This window comes from Bombina bombina, chromosome 11 (genome assembly GCF_027579735.1).
Source record: "Bombina bombina isolate aBomBom1 chromosome 11, aBomBom1.pri, whole genome shotgun sequence".
Taxonomy (NCBI): domain Eukaryota; kingdom Metazoa; phylum Chordata; class Amphibia; order Anura; family Bombinatoridae; genus Bombina; species Bombina bombina.
This window is the reverse complement of record NC_069509.1, coordinates 167803764-167821646: the sequence shown is the minus strand read 5'-3', so window position 1 is coordinate 167821646 and position 17883 is coordinate 167803764. Positions and strand designations below refer to the sequence as shown.

General features: G+C 36.7%; 1 protein-coding gene across 1 annotated transcript in view; it reads left to right on the top strand.

The window, feature by feature from the left end:
* DNAH3 (dynein axonemal heavy chain 3) overlaps positions 1–17883 on the top strand; it is a 611780-nt gene that overhangs the window by 569055 nt on the left and 24842 nt on the right. The window contains exon 55 of the mRNA XM_053694256.1: positions 809–925. Coding sequence (XP_053550231.1) covers positions 809–925 — 117 coding nt within the window. The remainder of the gene's footprint in view (positions 1–808; positions 926–17883) is intronic.

Genomic DNA, 17883 nt, shown 5'->3' with positions numbered 1-17883 from the left:
CTTAAATACAGTATACACGTACATATGGTATACACGGAAATACGGTATACATGTACATATGGTATACACGTGCATATGGTATACACGTACATACTGTATACACGTACATATGGTATACACGTACATACGGTATACACGTACATATGGTATACATGTACATATGGTATACATGTACATATGCTAATCACCTACATACAGTATACACCTACATATGGTATACACGTACATACGGTATACACGTACATATGGTATACACGTACATACGGTATACACGTACATATGGTATACACGTACATGCGGTATACACGTACATATGGTATACACGTACATATGGTATACACGTAAATATGGTATACACGTACATATGGTATACACGTACATATGGTATACACTTAAATACAGTATACACGTACATATGGTATACATGTACATATGGTATACACGTAAATACAGTATACATGTACATATGGTATACACGTGCATATGGTATACACGTACATACTGTATACATGTACATATGGTATACACGTACATACGGTATACACTACATACGGTATACACGTACATATGGTATATACGTACATATGGTATACACGTACATACGGTATACACGTACATATGGTATATATACTACATTGCTTCTTTCCTTTTTTGAAAGATTTTCAATACCTTACACAATTTCTTATATTGCTGTGTTTTGAGTGATACGTTTCTGACAATGCTATATGAAATGATTTGTGCTTGTCTTGCAAATACATCTTCTTTGAAAATCTAATCAGTAGTTATAAATTGAATGTTACTTTTGCAGGCTGGAACATTCCCTATGAATTCAACGAGTCTGACCTACGAATAAGCATGAGACAGATTCAGATGTTTCTGAACGAGTATGAAGACGTGCCGTATGAAGCTCTGACATATTTAACAGGTGACTAAAACATTTAGGTTGGCACGTTTTACTTGCATAGCAACTACTAAATACATGGGTCTTAGTTGCTGAAACTGGTTTATTTTAAAAATGTTGTGGCAAAAAATACAGAGTGGCCACTCAGTTTTCAAGAGACCCAAGTTAAATATTTTTTTATACTTTCAATAAACTATGACCACATCTTTATTTAACCTTATCGGAACTCCCTAAAGGCAGACATACTGGATGTTTTTTATATATATATATTTTTTATTTACAACTCGATGTAATGCAAAACTAACATCATACAGAACAAAAATTTGCCACGTTTCAACAAAAATAATTTTTTTACTTGCCCCATGTAACATCCGCAAGTTGTATGTTTAGCTCTATTATTACCTTATAACTGTTCCTGCTGCATAGAACGTGGTCCACTTTGAAGGATACTGGTATTCCGAAAACCTTCAAAAATGTTTTTGAACAAACTAATTAAAACAAAAAAAAACCCTCTATAGAACAGTCCAATCTAATATATGCAATTCGGAAAACTTGAAAGCAGTTTAAGAGAAATAAAATAAAAACGAGACAAGTTCATTAGCTTTGAAATAGCGAAACACAACTCTGAGACTAGATACTTTACAATATGAATTCAGCATGCTGCGCCGAGGTGTAGGTGAAAAATGGCGGCCATGCCACTAGAACGATAACAGCCAGCGTCCGAGACACCTTTTGTTCTATCTAGCAAAGACTAATTTACCAAAATAAAATAGGCATGTGGATATTATACAATTACAAACATTTACATAACTCTTACACAAACGTGTTCTCGAAGTGTTGCAATTGTAATTTTGTTTTCCGCATTACATTGTTTTTGATGTGGGAAATATCATGTATTGGGCAATGACAAAACGCTGGAAATGTGCAATGGATTTCATATCATGTTTAAAAATTATGACGCATGTAGTAATATTTTGATAATATATTTAATGATTGCATTTTAGTGTTTTACATTAAAACATGTTAGTTGTAAAAAAGATTGAAAATATTAAATTGTTAATTAAACATGAATTTATATGATTGGCTTTTAGAAAACTGAACACTGAAACAAATAAGGCAGAATAGGAAGCAAGAGTTCTTTAATAGTGATCTCCCTCCTAATTCTGTCAATACTAAGTCCTGTCAGATATATATTAGAGAGGATACGCCAGTATGCACCAGCTGTGGAGAGACAGCAGACATAGCTGGTCTTTACAGTAAAGATTGTAAAAGAGCAGCCCATTGCCTCTCTGCCATAGTGAAATTAAGTCTAACAGTTTGTAAAAGAATGTGAATTTGTGTAAAGTCATCACACTATTTCTGATGCTTTGAGGGTTTATTGGGTGGGTTTGATTTTTAGGTTAGGGTTTGGGCCGCAATAGAGCTAAATGCCCTTTTAAGGGCAATGCCCATACAAATGCCCTTTTCAGGGCAATGGGGAGCTTAGTTTTTTTAGTTAGGGTTTTATTTGGGGGGTTGGTTGTGTGGGTGGTGGGTTTTACTGTTGGGGGGTTTGTTTGTATTTTTTTCTTCAGGTAAAAGAGCTGATTTCTTTGGGGCAATGCCCCGCAAAAGGCCCCTTTAAGGACTATTGGTAGTTTAGTTTAGGCTAGGGTTTTTATTTTTATTTTGGGGGGCTTTTTATATTGATAGGGCTATTGGATTAGGTGTAATTAGTTTAAATATCTGTAATTTGTTTTTTATTTTTTGTAATTTAGTGTTTGTTTTTTTGTAATTTAGGTATTAGTATTTATTTTAGTTAATTATATTTAATTTAGGTAATTGATTTAATTGTAGTGTAGTGTTAGGTGTTAGTGTAACTCAGGTTAGGTTTTATTTTACAGGTAGATTTGTATTTATTTTAACTAGGTAGCTATTAAATAGTTAATAACTATTTAATAACTATTCTACCTAGTTAAAATAAATACAAACTTGCCTGTAAAATAAAAATAAACCCTAAGCTAGATACAATGTAACTATTAGTTATATTGTAGCTATCTTAGGGTTTATTTTGCAGGTAAGTATTTAGTTTTAAATAGGAATTATTTAGGTAATGATAGTAGGTTTTATTTAGATTTATTTTAATTATATTTAAGTTAGGGGGTGTTAGGGTTAGGGTTAGACTTAGGTTTAGGGGTTAATAAATTTTGAATAGTGGCTGCGACGTTGGGGGTGGTAGATTAGGGGTTAATAAATGTAGGTAGGCGGCCGATGTTAGGGGAGGTAGATTAGGGGTTAATAATAATTAACTAGTGTTTGCGATGCGGAAGTGCGGCGGTTTAGGGGTTAATATGTTTCTTATAGTGGCAGCAACGTTGGGGGCAGCAGATTAGGGGTTAATAAGTGTAGGTAGGTTGCAGCGACATTGGGGGAGGGAGATTAGGGGTTAATAAATATAATGTAGGTGGCGGCCATGTTGGGGGCAGCAGATTAGGGGTTAATAAGTATAATGTTGGTGGCGGCGATGTCCGGAGTGGCAGATTAGGGGTTAATAAATATAATGTAGGTGTAGGTGATTCGGGGGCGACAGATTAGGGGTTAATAAGTGTAAGATTAGGGGTGTTTAGACTCGGGGTTCATGTTAGGGTGTTAGGTGTAAACATAAATTTAGTTTCCCCATAGGAATCAATAGGGCTGCGTTACGGAGCTTTACGCTGCTTTTTTGCAGGTGTTAGACTTTTTTTCAGCCGGCTCTCCCCATTGATGTCTATGGGGAAATCGTGCATGAGCAAGTACAACCAGCTCACCGCTGACTTAAGCAGCGCTGGTATTGGAGTGCGGTATGGAGCATAATTTTGCTCTACGCTCACTTCTTGTCTTTTAACGCCGGGTTTATAAAAACCTGTAATAGCAGTGCTGTAGGTAAGTGAGTGGTGACAATAACGTGCAAGTTAGTACCGCACCCCTGATAACGCAAAACTCGTAATCGATCTGAAAGTTGGTAATCCCAAGTCTTATTAAAGCGGTAAAATCTGTTGTTGTTTTTTTTAGACTGGTATTACCCAAAAGGAAAAAATAGAGTCATTGCTAAACTTCACCGCAAATTAAACAGCCTGAATAAATCTAGCCCAATGTGTATAAATTCAGTTCTACTAATAACTGTATGAATAGAGGTCACATTGAAAAGGTATATGAATATATATGTAAATGTACATGAATTAGCTCAAACCTGCTTAACAAATATCTACAAAATGACTTTCAATGGAGCTGAAACAGCTTTAGTGACAATGTAACATTTTACCCTATATGATATAAGTATTACAAATCCATTATTTTTCATAAATATATTTCATCTTCTTTACACTATGTCATTTCCCTCATTGCTCACTCTATTATATATTATTTTATAGAATGATCTCCAAATATTTATTTTTAAATTATTTTGATTATTAAAATGAGGATTTCATTAAAAAAATGTATTCTTAACATGTTATTCAAATATAATATTGTGCCTTCTTTATATTATGTGTTTTTTCCTTATTTTTCACTCTTATTACAGAAGTTACATTTAAGAAGCACAGGACAGTGACACATTTTCTAATCATCTTTGGTAGTCAAGGATTATGTTAACCAGCTTCCAAAATAGGAAATGTTAATGACTTGGGAAGCTGCAGTCTCTGCTAATATAGCTTTAAGGACTTGCAGCTTTACCAGGGGATTGCCTGATGCTAACAATTAGCTGGCATTTCTGCACTTGGTGAGCCACGTTCTGAAGTGGATGGAGGCAAAAGGTGACACTAGCTGTCAGCTCTAATTTGCATTCCATCAGCTTGAAGCCCTAGCTATAGAGCGGTGTGCATTGCAATAACACAAAAACATGGCACACGGGGTCAGTGGATAGAAGCAAAAATAACTCTTTGATTGTAACTTCATATTCGCACGATGCTAGTAATGTTTATTAACATATAAGAAGTCATAGAGGACACTTAAAGTGACAGTAAAGTCATAATGAGACATTCATGATTTAGACAGAACTTTCCAATTTACTTCTATTATTTCTTTTGCTTCCTTCTCTTGTTATCCTTTGTTGAAAGGTTTGTCTAGGTAAGCTCAGGAGCAGCAAAGAACCTAGGTTCTAGCTGCTGATTGGTGGCTGCATATATATTCCTATTGTTATTGGCTCACCCATATGTTCAGTTAGAAACCAGTAGTGCACAGGTTTCCGGTGAGAAGGCGGAGCTAAAGTTCATGCTGCTCCATGTCGGCGTGTAGCCGGCGAAAGTAATCCAAGCCTTCATTCCTTGCCCCATTTCTGTCGGACCATGGGGGCCAGTAGCTGGGCATAATAACGCCAGCTGGAAAGGAAACCTATAAGGCTGTATTTGCCTGCGGGCATGACCGCTGCTGAGCAATTATTTAAGAAGAAAAAGTTAACAACCAGATACTAAGATGTTGCTGATATCGTACATTGAGGCTAAGAAAAACACTTACTAGACTCCCTGTCTACTCCTGTGGCCGGAGCTCCGTCTGAGGTGAGGAGGAGCTCAAGATCCGCGAAAGGTGGATGGTCGGAGTGGTGGAGGTGTTGCCTCGGAGTAGTAGCGTCATCGGAAGACGCAGATCCTCCTGTCGCTGGATTACAGATGCGCTGAGGAAGTGAGAGTGGTGACTACGCGGAGGGACCTGGAAATCGCGCTCCCCTGGGGCAGTAGAGTCAAGGTGCCGATGGTAGCAGCAGGGCCAAGTTTGCTATGGCCAGTTAAGGTGACGGCACAGATCTATCAGGAATAGTGCTGCCGAACAAGGGTATTCCAGCCGTCGCTTCCCGGTCCAGAGGAGGTAGCGTATTGGTGGTTCATTGCTTATTCCATATTGATTGTTTGTGGCACTAACTGTCTCTTGAACCACTTGTGTCCTGGTGATCTTGATATGTCTCCGACCCCCTGAAGGAGGCGGGTGACTGGAAAATCAGTTTGAAGTGACTCTGAGACATTTTTATACCGTGTAGGGGATACTGGAGGACTTCCCATTAAAATTTAAAACTTGGCTTGCTGATAAAGCTGAGGTTGTGTAATAGCCCAGCAGGGCTTTTTGTCTATTTAAGTATAATCAGAGACATGGTCTAAACAGGCTAAGCCCTGACGGACATTAATTGACACTGTTGCTGGACTAAAAGTCGCTGCTAGACCGAGGGGATTAGGATTGTGTTAAAAAAAAAGGAGACAAAGTTTATGATGTTTGTTTCATCTTTATAGTGGTAATATCAAGTAGTCTGTTGATGTAATTGTGTGTCTAGATATACCTCCTTAAGTTAAGACTTCTGCAGAAAGGATCATGTAAGGGGTACCTATTGGTTATTGCTTTGAATATTCCTATTTGCTGAGTCTGATCACAGAAGAGTGGGTATCAATAGGTTGTTCTAAGATTGGAGTCTAAATTAAATCTTTTTTTTTCTATGTATATATAGGTCATTGGCCTTAAGCACTATACACTGATCGTATTCACACATTTTTGAGTAAAGGCATTATCATGAAGATAATGAAGTACTAGTCACATAGAACACAAAAGAAGAGGAAGGAAAGGGGAAGAAAAAGGGAAAAAAAAAATATACACACTTATATATCACAAATTTAAAATTAGTTTTATTTTTTGTCTTCACTTTTTTTACACAGGAAGCTTTTTTTTTTTTTTTTATCACTTCACACGAGGGTCTTTTTTTATTCGGGTTTTTTTTTTTTTGAAGTTCACTACATGGAAAAATTTGTAACACTTGGTAAAAATAATTCGCCCAAAATGCCTGTGAAAGCCAGGGAAAAAAGAAATAATAAATTGGGCGACTCCAATCCAGATATGTCAGCAGATAGTGTACCAGCTCTTATTGATACCCAGGTATTAATCGGGCAACTCACTGCTATTTTTTCCCCTCAATTTGAGGAAATTAAAAAAGAATTAGGAACTATCTCTACAGAGATGATGACACTGTCTGCTGAGGTCAAGTTATTCTCTGAAGAATGGGGGAAGCGGAGAGTAGAATCTCCTCAGTTGAAGACAGACTGACTACTCAAGAAAATGTAATCCAATCACAGCAGGTCAAACTAAATAATATGCAATTGCGCCTGGAGGATCTTGAAGATCGCTCCAGGCGGAATAACATAAGAATTATTGGTTTACCGGAATCCCTCGAGTTTGACGATCTCATTAAATTTACTTCTATTACGCTCCCGCAGGCTATTGGTTTTCCAGCTCATGTGCTCCCCTTAGCAATTGAAAGGGCGCACAGAGTCGGCCCTAAGAGAAACTCTACCTCAGGGTCGGTTAAACCTAGGATGTGTGTCTTTAAGGTTCTCAAATTTCAGGATAAGCTGGAGATTCTGAAGCTTTTTAAAAAAGCTGATACCCTGAGATTTGCGAACCGCAAGATTTTGCTGTTTCAAGACTTCTCCGCCGAGACATCTGCGCGGAGAAGAATGATGGCACCTTTTTGCTCACAGTTAATCGGTAAAGGGATAAGAGCAAGTTTATTCTATCCGGCCAAAATTATAGTTGAAAATAAAGGATCTAAATTTATATTCAATGAAGTCTCAGAAATCCAAGAATTTATGAAAAGCCTAGAAATTTAAGCTAATCTAGAAAGACAGTAACTAGTATGAAGGTGCGGAAGATAGCGCACTTATATATATATATATTTTATTTCTTATCAAATATTATTTGATTTTTAGCACAGATATGTTTAATCTATGTTTTTTGTTGTGTATTAATTCACAAAGAGTCAGGAATCTGTCTCTAGAGAGAGCTATTGTAATCTGTGTTAAGAGTAACGTTTTTAAGTCTTTTTTTTTTTTTTCTCTTCTTTCTTCCTACCCCCCCCCGCTGTTGCCCACCCGTACCTTTTTTTTTCAGGGCTATATATATTTTAAGGCTGGATGAGGGAAGTCGGATTTAAAGTCCTATCTTGGAACGTGGGAGGGATTTCCTCCCCGAGTAAACGTAAACTAGTTATTAAAACACTAGCTAAAGAAAAACCAGGGTTAGTATTCCTACAAGAAACCCACCTAGATGGGGCGGAAGCCGCTAAGCTTAGAACAAAATGGGTTGGTAAAGTAATCTCTTCCTCCGGCCCCCATAAACAACGAGGAGTCGCAGTTTTATTGCATAAAGATTTAGAATACAAAATTATTAACGTAGAGATAGATCCCGCAGCTAGATATATTTTGCTTCAAGTAATGATCAGTAGTGTAAAATATATTTTTTGCAATATATATGCCCCTAATAAGTTTTCATCTCAATTTTGGGAGCTGATCCAGAACAAAATATTTCCATATCAAAGGGAAAATCTTATTTTATGTGGAGATTTTAATATGACGATATGTCCAGAATAGATCGTTTCTCAAATAAGAACACTGCAGAATATAAGAGAAATGCGAAGTATTTTAAAAAATTCTGTAACAAATTTAGCTTGACTGATATTTGGCGAATACAGAATCCACAAACACGAGCTTTCACGTGTGAGTCAAAGGCTCATAGGACATTCTCAAGGATTGATCTTTTTTTAATATCAGAATCATTATCGGTATATCCGGTTAGTGCTGGGATTGGTGAGTTTATGGTATCCGATCACGCTATTATTTCGTTGACATTCACAGGAGTAGGAGAGACCAGGGTTAGTGTACCATTTTTTTCTTTTCCCCGATTCTTATATACTAGTCCTAGGTTTATATCTAGGATGAGAACTATATGGAATGACTATGTGTTATGTAACTCTGACTACAAGAATAAATTAGAGATTTATTGGGAGGCAGCTAAGGCAGTAATGCGTGGAGAGATTATTGCCTATATGAGTAGATGCTCCAAAAAGAGGAAGGAGCAGGAACTTCTATTAGCTAATAATGTTAAGATGGCCTATAGCAAGGTTAATCTTGATCCCTCTCCGATGAACTGGTATGCATATTTGGAGGCCAGAAAGGAAAGGGACGTGTTCTTAAAGCAAAAATCTCAAGAAGAAGAGATGAGGCTTAGCTTAAAGTATAAGAGTTTCCATGGTTGTTCCGCAAAACATCTGGCGCGTCTAGTTAAGAACAGGAAAAAAAAAAACTTTATTGCAGTTATCAAGAATAGGGAAAATCGTTTTTTCAAATCAATAGAGATCAGCCAAGTGTTCCATAACTATTACCAGCAACTGTATGCGTCGGTTTCTGTAAGCCAGCATAATCAAGATATTTTCTGGTCGAAGGTTAGTACCCCCAAGATTCAAACGGAAGAATTGGTAGCGCTAAATCAACCTGTAAATAAAGAGGAGATATGTAAAGCAATTGATGGCCTTAAATTAAATAAAGCAGCTGGCCCAGACGGGCTGCCAGCTGAATTTTATAAATCGCTTAAAGATGAATTAGTTCCGTTCTTAGTGGAATTATTTAATAATTATTATCTGTCCGATAATAGTATATCGAGAGGGTTTGTAGAGGCAAACATTTCTCTCATACTTAAAAAAGGAAAAAACCCTGAGGATCCGGCTTCTTATAGGCCTATATCAGTGCTTAACACTGATTACAAAATAATGGCCGGTATTATTGCAGCTCGGCTTGGCCGATGTTTACAGAATGTAATTCACCCAGATCAGACAGGATTTATGTCATCTAGAAGCTCATCTAAGAATATTCGTAAGGTAATTGCATTTCTTGATTATGCGTGGAACTCAGAGCAGAGCATTAATAATTCGGTAACTCGCGATTCAGCAGTTCTGACTCTAGACGCTGTCAAGGCGTTTGATTCCATTGTCTGGGAGCATCTATTTCGATCATTAATTAATTTTGGATTTGCTGGTAATTTTTTTCAATATATTAGCAAAGTTTACTCAAAACCTAGATCATTTTTGCTGATAAATGGTATCCGGTCACAAGAGATTATTTTACAACGTGGCACTAGGCAGGGCTGTCCGCTGTCCCCCCTTCTTTTTAATCTAGCGATAGAACCCTTGGCAATTCGATTCCGAGATATACTAACTGGTATATCACTTGGCGCTAATCGTTTGAAGTCACTATTATATGCAGATGACATCCTGCTATTTGTGGATAACGCTCATCTAACCATTCCAGTAATTGTACAAATACTTGCTGAATTTAGCTCATTCTCGGGCTACCTAGTTAATCTAGATAAAAGCGAACTCATGTATGTGGGCGAAAGGCTTCCCTATATGGGGATTATCCCATTTAAAGTTGTGAATGTAGTTAAATATTTAGGGTTAGAATTACATAGAAATCCGAAATTATGGTACGCAGCAAATTATTCATCTTTATTTGAAAAAATTAAATTGGATCTTCAGCTCTAGGCATCTTATCCACTGTCTATCTCTGCTAAGGTAAACTTAATAAAAATGATTATCTTCCCACGACTCTTATATATGGTGCAAAATTTACCTATTTTCATATCTAATCTAGATACAAAGAAGCTTTATAGCTATTTTTCCAAATTTATATGGAAAGAAAAAAAACCGAGAATAGCTTTAGCTAAGCTTATGCAGAAGAAAAATATGGGGGGCCTGGCTCTGCCCAATATTAAGCTATATAATATCGTGGCCATGGTAAAGTTTGCTTTAGACTGGATCACTGAAACTAATCTCATTGCAGTAGGACAGGAAGAGGCGTTCTATATACGTCCTTTTTCATTAAAAGCCATCTTACATTGTAAACCGAAACAACTTCCGTCTAATATCTGTAGAATGATGTCATTTAAAAACATTGTTATAGCATGGTATAAGTTCTGTGGATGTTTAGGTATAGATTCTACCTTTTCAGATTTTCTCCCCATCCAGGGTAATCCGCAATTTACCCCGGGTATTCATCAAAAGATATTTAAATCTTGGGCAGATAAAGGTTTACTGTATGTAAAACAAGTGATGGATGAAGACTGTCAGGTGCATACATCGGAATATATATTTCAAACTTATGCGTTGCCTAGATCAGATATGTATGCCTATTTTCAGATACGACATTATACATATAGTCAGAATTGGCAGGCTGGGAATATGATAGAGTGGTCGGATATTAAAAGTTTAATTCAAAAGTTTAAGTCGGGAAACACATCCATCTCTTTGATGTATGACATCATGCTTTCAAAGCAAAGTGAAAAGTATTTGGATGGGATAAGTAAGTGGTTGTGCCCATCTATTCCGGGAACTGATAATGACAGGATTATCCTGAGTTTTAAGATGCTGAATCAATGTAGATTATCTATGAGCTGGAAAGAGTCACACGTGAAGTTGCTGAATAATTATTATTTATATCCATCTAAAATTCAAAAGTTTTTCCCTACTAGTTTGGGGAACTGTCCGCGGTGCTCCAAGTCTAGAGCGGATCTATTCCATATGTTCTGGTGGTGTCCCAAATTAAATCAACTATGGCTTAAAATCTGTTTCTGGCTTGGTGCTCTCTATGGTGTAAATGTCTCTATCACCTTACAAAATGTAGTTTTATTATTTCCCTCAGCTAACAATAGTTCCCCTCGTTTGATTTGTATATTTAATACAATTATTCTTGCAGTTCGCCACCTTATCCTTAAGAATTGGAAGGCGAGTAGAGTTCCAAGTTTATCAACAGTCCAAAAAGAAATACAAGAACAAATTATCTTTGAATCATTTCATCTTCAAGATGCTTCAGAGAAGAGGATTGAAGACTTTCTTGTTGGATGGCTTCCAATTATTAACTTATTCTCTTCCGGTGCAGAGACAGATTCTTTATCCATTTCGCTTGTCCATAAGTTTTGCAGAATTAGTCCTACTGAATAAATTTCCGGCCTCCTGGTTAGCGTAGGAATTTAGTGCCAACGATGTTAAGGGTGTTAGGCGCGGGTACGGTGGGAGGGGGTCTTGGAAGGAATTTTTTTTTTTTTTTTCTCTCTCTCTTCCTTCTTTCTTCTTCTTTCCTTCTTTTTTTCGTTTTTTTGTCTTATTATATCAAAGAAACTCCAACAAGATTAAGATGGTTTTGCAAATGGCATAAAATTTTAGTTATTGTTTGCTGCATGTACATGTATATATAATGGGTGTCTTGCGATCTTATGTTTATTGTATATCTTGTGGAGATCTTTCTAATAAAAAAAAAAAGATGTTATAAAAAAAAAAAAGAAACCAGTAGTGCATTGCTGCTCCTTCAACAAAGGATACCAAGAGAATAAAGCAAATTTGATAACAGACGTAAACTGGAAAGTTGTTTAAAATTGTATGTTCTACCTAAATAATGAAACAAAAATGTTGGGTTTCATGCCCCTTAAAAAAAAAAGTATGTTGAATAAGGTAACTTTAAAGGGACATGAAACCCAAATTTTTTGTTTCATGATTTAAAACGAGCATGCAATTTTAAACAACTTTCTAGTTTACTTCTATTATCTAATTTACTTCATTCTCTTGATATTCTTTGCTGAAAAGCATATCTAGGTAGGCTCAGTAGCTGCTGATTGGTGGCTGCACATAGATGCCTCGTGTGATTGGTTCGCCCATGTGCATTGCTATTTCTTCAATAAAAGACATCAAAAGAATGAAGCAAATTATATAATAGAAGTAAATTGGAATATTGTTTAAAATTGTATTCTCTATCTCAATCATAAAAGAAAAATTATGGGTTTAATGTCCCTTTAAAGGACACTAATATTTATTTTATTTTTATAAAAAATATACAACGAGGTCTCTCAAAGAATTTTAGAAACACACATTTTACCTTGAGAGATGTTTATGTAAAGATTTAAACGATTGCTTCTATTATCCAGTTCACTGCATCATGTGACAGCCATCAGCCAATCACAGACACATATACGTACACACATGCTCAGTAGTATCTGGTGCCTCAGAAAGTGTGCATATACAAAGACTGAGCACAATTTGATAATGGAAGAAAATTGTAAAGTCTCTTAAAATCACATGTTCTATCTGAATCATGACAGTTTAATTTTAACTTTAGTGTCCCTTTTAAAGGGACAGTGTACTTGAACATGTTTATAAATAATCCCTTTATTAACCATTCCCTAGTTTTGCATAACCAACACAGTTATGTTAATACATTTCTTACCTCTGTCATTACCTTGTAGCTAAGCCTCTGCAGACTGCCCCTTATCTCAGGGCTATTTATTTATTATCTATTGACTTGCATTTTAGCCAATCAGTGCTGTCTAAATAAATAACTAACTCAATGGGAATGAGCAAAATGTTATATATGGCACACATGAACTAACACTGTCGAGCTATGAAAACTGTCAAAATGCACTGAGATAAGAGGCGGCCTTCAAGAGTTTAGAAATTAGCATATGAGCCTACCTAGGTTTAGCTTTCAACAAATAATACCAAGAGAACAAAGCAAATTTGATGATAAAAGTAAACTGGAAATTTGTTTAAAATTACATGCCCTATCTGAATCATGAAAGTTTAATTCTGAATTGACTGTCCCTTTAAGGACTGATTGTGAACACCTCTCACTGCTTTATTGGTTGACTGTGATGTGCCCCACATAAAAATATATATATATTTTTCAGCAAATTAACATTCATTCTTCAAATAAAAATAATACACTCTAAAATTAAATTTTAGATGCAACACAGACAAAAAATGGCTTAAACACAGTCTGCATTAGCATCACAGGACAGGACTCGCCTGTTCCAGCTCTGTGTTTCCCCTGCTCCAATTTATTTCTGTTATCAAATTTGCTTCATTCTCTTTGTATCTTTTATTGAAGAGTAAACATTATTTGTAGCTTTGTTATACAATATTACAAAACACTGCTGCCATAGAGTACTAAAGACACGTGCACACTCCTGAGCTCTTATAAGCCTACCTAGTTTTACCCTTCAATAAAAGATATACGCCTAGATTGCGAGTTTTGAGCGCTATAGGGAAATTAACGAATGCAACAAAAGTGGCGTTATTTAATCCCCTATAGCGCTGCCATTACATGTTTTAAATCAGGCTTGTGCGGGCGATATGGGGTTTTTAAGCTCCATACTGCACCAAAAACAAGGGCTGAGTTTACATGCTTGTGCACGCTTTCCCCATAGACATCAATGGGGAGAGCGAGTCAGAAAAAAACCTAACACCTGCGATCGCGGAAAGAAAAGCTCCGTAACGCAGTCCCATTGTTGTCTATGGGGGAAAAGTAAATACAGTTTAAACCTAACACCCTAACATAAACCCTAAGTCTAAACACCCCTAATCTGCTGCCCCTGACATCGCCGACGCCTGCCTACAGTTATTAACCCCTAATCTGCTGCTCCCGATATCACTGCCACCTAAATAAAAGTATTAACCCCTAATCTGCCGCTCCCGATATCGCTGCCACTATACTAAAGTTATTAACCCCTATTCCGCCGCACCCCAACATGGCCCACACTATAATAAATCTATTAACCCCTATTCCTCCGCTTCCCAAAATCGCCACAACTAAATAAAGCTATTAACCCCTAAACCTCTGGCATCCCACATCACTACCACTAAATAAACCTATTAACCCCTAAACCGCCAGCCCCCCACATCGCAACAACCTAAATTAAACTATTAACCTCTAACCCTAACGTAACCTTAACACTCCCTAACTTTAACATAATTAAAATAGAGATAAATTAAACTTATAATTATTAACTAAATAAACCTATTAACCCCTTAACCACCCACCCCCCAGATCACAACCTAAATTAAACTATTAGCCCCTACCCCTAACCCTAACACCCCCTAACTTTAACATAATTAAAATAGATCTAAATTAAATTTACAATTGTTAACTAAATAATACCTATTTAAAACTACTTACCTGTGAAATAAAACCTAAGCTAGCTACAATATAACTAAAAGTGATATTGTAGTTAGCTTAGGCTTTATTTTTATTTCATAGGTAAGTTTGTATTTATTTTATCTAGGTAGACTAGTTAGTAAATAGTTATTAACTATTTACTAACTACCTAGTTAAAATAAATACAAATTTACCTGTAAAATAAAACCTAACCTGCCTTACACTAAAACCTAACATTACAAAAAATAAAAAAAACCTACCATTACAAAAAAAAAACAATGAAATAATCCAAAATAATAAACATTATTACTATTCTAATACCCTTTTGTAGGGCATTGTCCTAAGTTAAACAGCTCTTTTGCTACAATAAACAAACAAACAAACAAACAAACAAACAGTATACAAACCCCCATCCCCCCAAACTACCAAGGGCACTTAAAAGGGCCTTTTGTAGGGCATTGCCCTAAAGATAATAGCTCTTTTTCTACAAAAGAAAAACAAACACCCCTAAAAAACACATTACATAAAATAACAAACAAATTATCAAAAATAATAAAAATTATTCCTATTCTAATATCGATTAAAAAAACCACCCCAAAATAAAAACCTAATCTAGAATAAACTACCAATGGCCCTTAAAAGGGTCTTTTGTAGGGCATTGCCCTAAATATATCAGCTCTTTTTCTAAAAAAAAAATACAAATACCCATTACCTAACATTACAAACCCCTATCCCCCAAACCCACAAAATAAAAAAAACTATTTAAAAAACCTAAGCTACCCAATTACCCTGAAAAGGGCATTTGGATGGGCATTTAGCGCTCTTACTGCCCAAACCCTAATCTAATAATAAAACCAACCCAAAAAAACTAACACTAACCTCAAGACGATCCAGTTACAGTTTTTGAAGTCCCGCTTGAATGATCTCCATCCCGGCGGAGAAATCCTCATCCAGGCATCGAGAAGTCTTCATCCAGGCGGCCACTTCAATCTTCATCCCGGCGGAGAAGTCCTCATCCAAGTGGCGAGAAGTCTTCATCCAGGAGGCCTCTTCAATCTTCATTCATAAGAAACCAGAAAGTCACCAGCGCTATAAAACAAAGTCTTTATTCAGGAATCATGTATAAACAGCGACGTTTCGGGGACATTAACCCCTTAATCATGCATGACTTTCTGGTTTCTTATGCTTATGTGGAGTACAGCAGTCACACTCCGTCACCTTTGCGCTACACAGCTGTGCTCATATCCCTTTACTGTGGACAATCTTCATTCAGGCGGCATCTTCTATCTTGATCCTGTGGGCACGGAGCGGGTCCATCCTGAAAACATTCAGCGCGGAGCATCCTCTTCATATGGTCGCCGCTGTATACTAGTCTTCAATGCAAGGTACGAGATTCAAAATAAAGTCCTTTGCATTCCTATTGGCTAAAAGATTTGAATCAGCCAATAGAATGATAGCTGCTAAAATCCTATTGGCTGTTCAAATCAGCCAATAGGATTTAAGCAGCTCTAATTCTGTTGGATGATTTGAACAGCCAATAGGATTTTATCACCTCTCATTCTATTGGCTGATTCATCATCCAATTGAATTAGTGTTGCTTAAATCCTATTGGCTGATTTGAACAGCATAGGATTTTAGCAGCTCTCATTCTATTAGCTGATTCAAATTTTTCAGCCAATAGGAATGCAAGGAACGCCATCTTGGATCGTGTACCTTGCATTAAAGATTCTGTTGTACGATGGCGACCGTATGAAGAGGATGCTCCGCGCCGGATGTCTTCAGGATGGATCAGCTCCGGGATCAAGATAGAAGATGCTGCCTGAATGAAGATTAAAGAAGCCGTCTGGATGAAGACTTCTCGCAGCTTGGATGAGGACTCCCCAGTCGGGATGAAGATTGAAGAGGCTGCCTGAATGATAACTTCTCTGCCGGGATAAAGATCGTTCAAGCGGGACTTCAAAAACTGTAAGTGCATCGTTGGGGGTTAGTGTTAGGTTTTTTTAAGGGTTTGTTGGGGGGTTTTATGTTTAGTTTAGGGTTTAGGCATGTAAAAGAGCAAAATGCCATTTTAAGGACAATGCCCATCCTAATGCCCTTTTCAGGGCAATGGGTAGCTTAGATTTTTTTTAGAGTTAGGTTTTTTTTATTTTGGGGGTGGTTGGGTAGTGGGTTTTACTGTTGGGGGGTCTTTGTATTTTTTTTTTACAGGTAAAAGAGCGGTTTAACTTAGGGTAATGCTCTACAAAAGGCCCTTTTAAGGGCCATTGGTAGTTTATTGTAGGCTAGGGTTTTTTATTTTGGATGGGCTTTTTTTATTTTGATAGGGCTATTAGATTTGATGTAATTCTTTTTTATTTTTGATAATTTCATTTGTTATTTTTCGTACTTTAGTGTTTGTTATTTTTTTGTAATTTAGTCTTTTTTTGTAATTAGATACTTTCGGCTAGATTACGAGTTGTGCGTTAGGCTTAAAAAGCAGCGTTAAGAGGTCCTAACGCTGCTTTTTAACGCCTGCTGGTATTACGAGTCTTGCAGGTACAGGTGTACCTCTCACTTTTTTGTCCAGACTTGGAAATACCGCAAATCCACTTACGTAAATTGCGTATCCTATTTTTTCAATGGGACTTGCATAGCGCCGGTATTACAAGTCTGCCAAAAAGTGAGTGGTATACCCTCTCCTGTCAAGACTGGTACCGCATTTTAAAGTCAGTAGTTAAGAGTTTTACACTATGCCGTAGCATAAAACTCTTAACTAAAGTGCTAAAAAGTACACTAACAGCCATAAACTACCTATTAACCACTAAACCGAGGCCCTCCCGCATCGCAAACACTTAAACATTTTTTGTAACCCCCTAATCTGCCGAACCGGACATCGCCGCCACTATAATAAATATATTAACCCCTAAACCGCCACACTCCTGCCTCGCAAACATTAGTTAAATATTATTAACCCCTAATCTGCCGTACCTAACATCGCCAACACCTACCTACATTTATTAACCCCTAATCTGCCGCCCCCAACGTCTCCACCACTATACTAAAGTTATTAACCCCTAAATCGAAGTCTAACCCTAACCGTAACACCCCCTAACTTAAATATAATTAAAAGAAATCTAAATAAAAATTACTATCATTAACTAAATTATTCCTATTTAAAACTAAATACTTACCTATAAAATAAACCCTAAGCTAGCTACAATATAACTAATAGTTACATTGTATCTAGCTTAGGGTTTATTT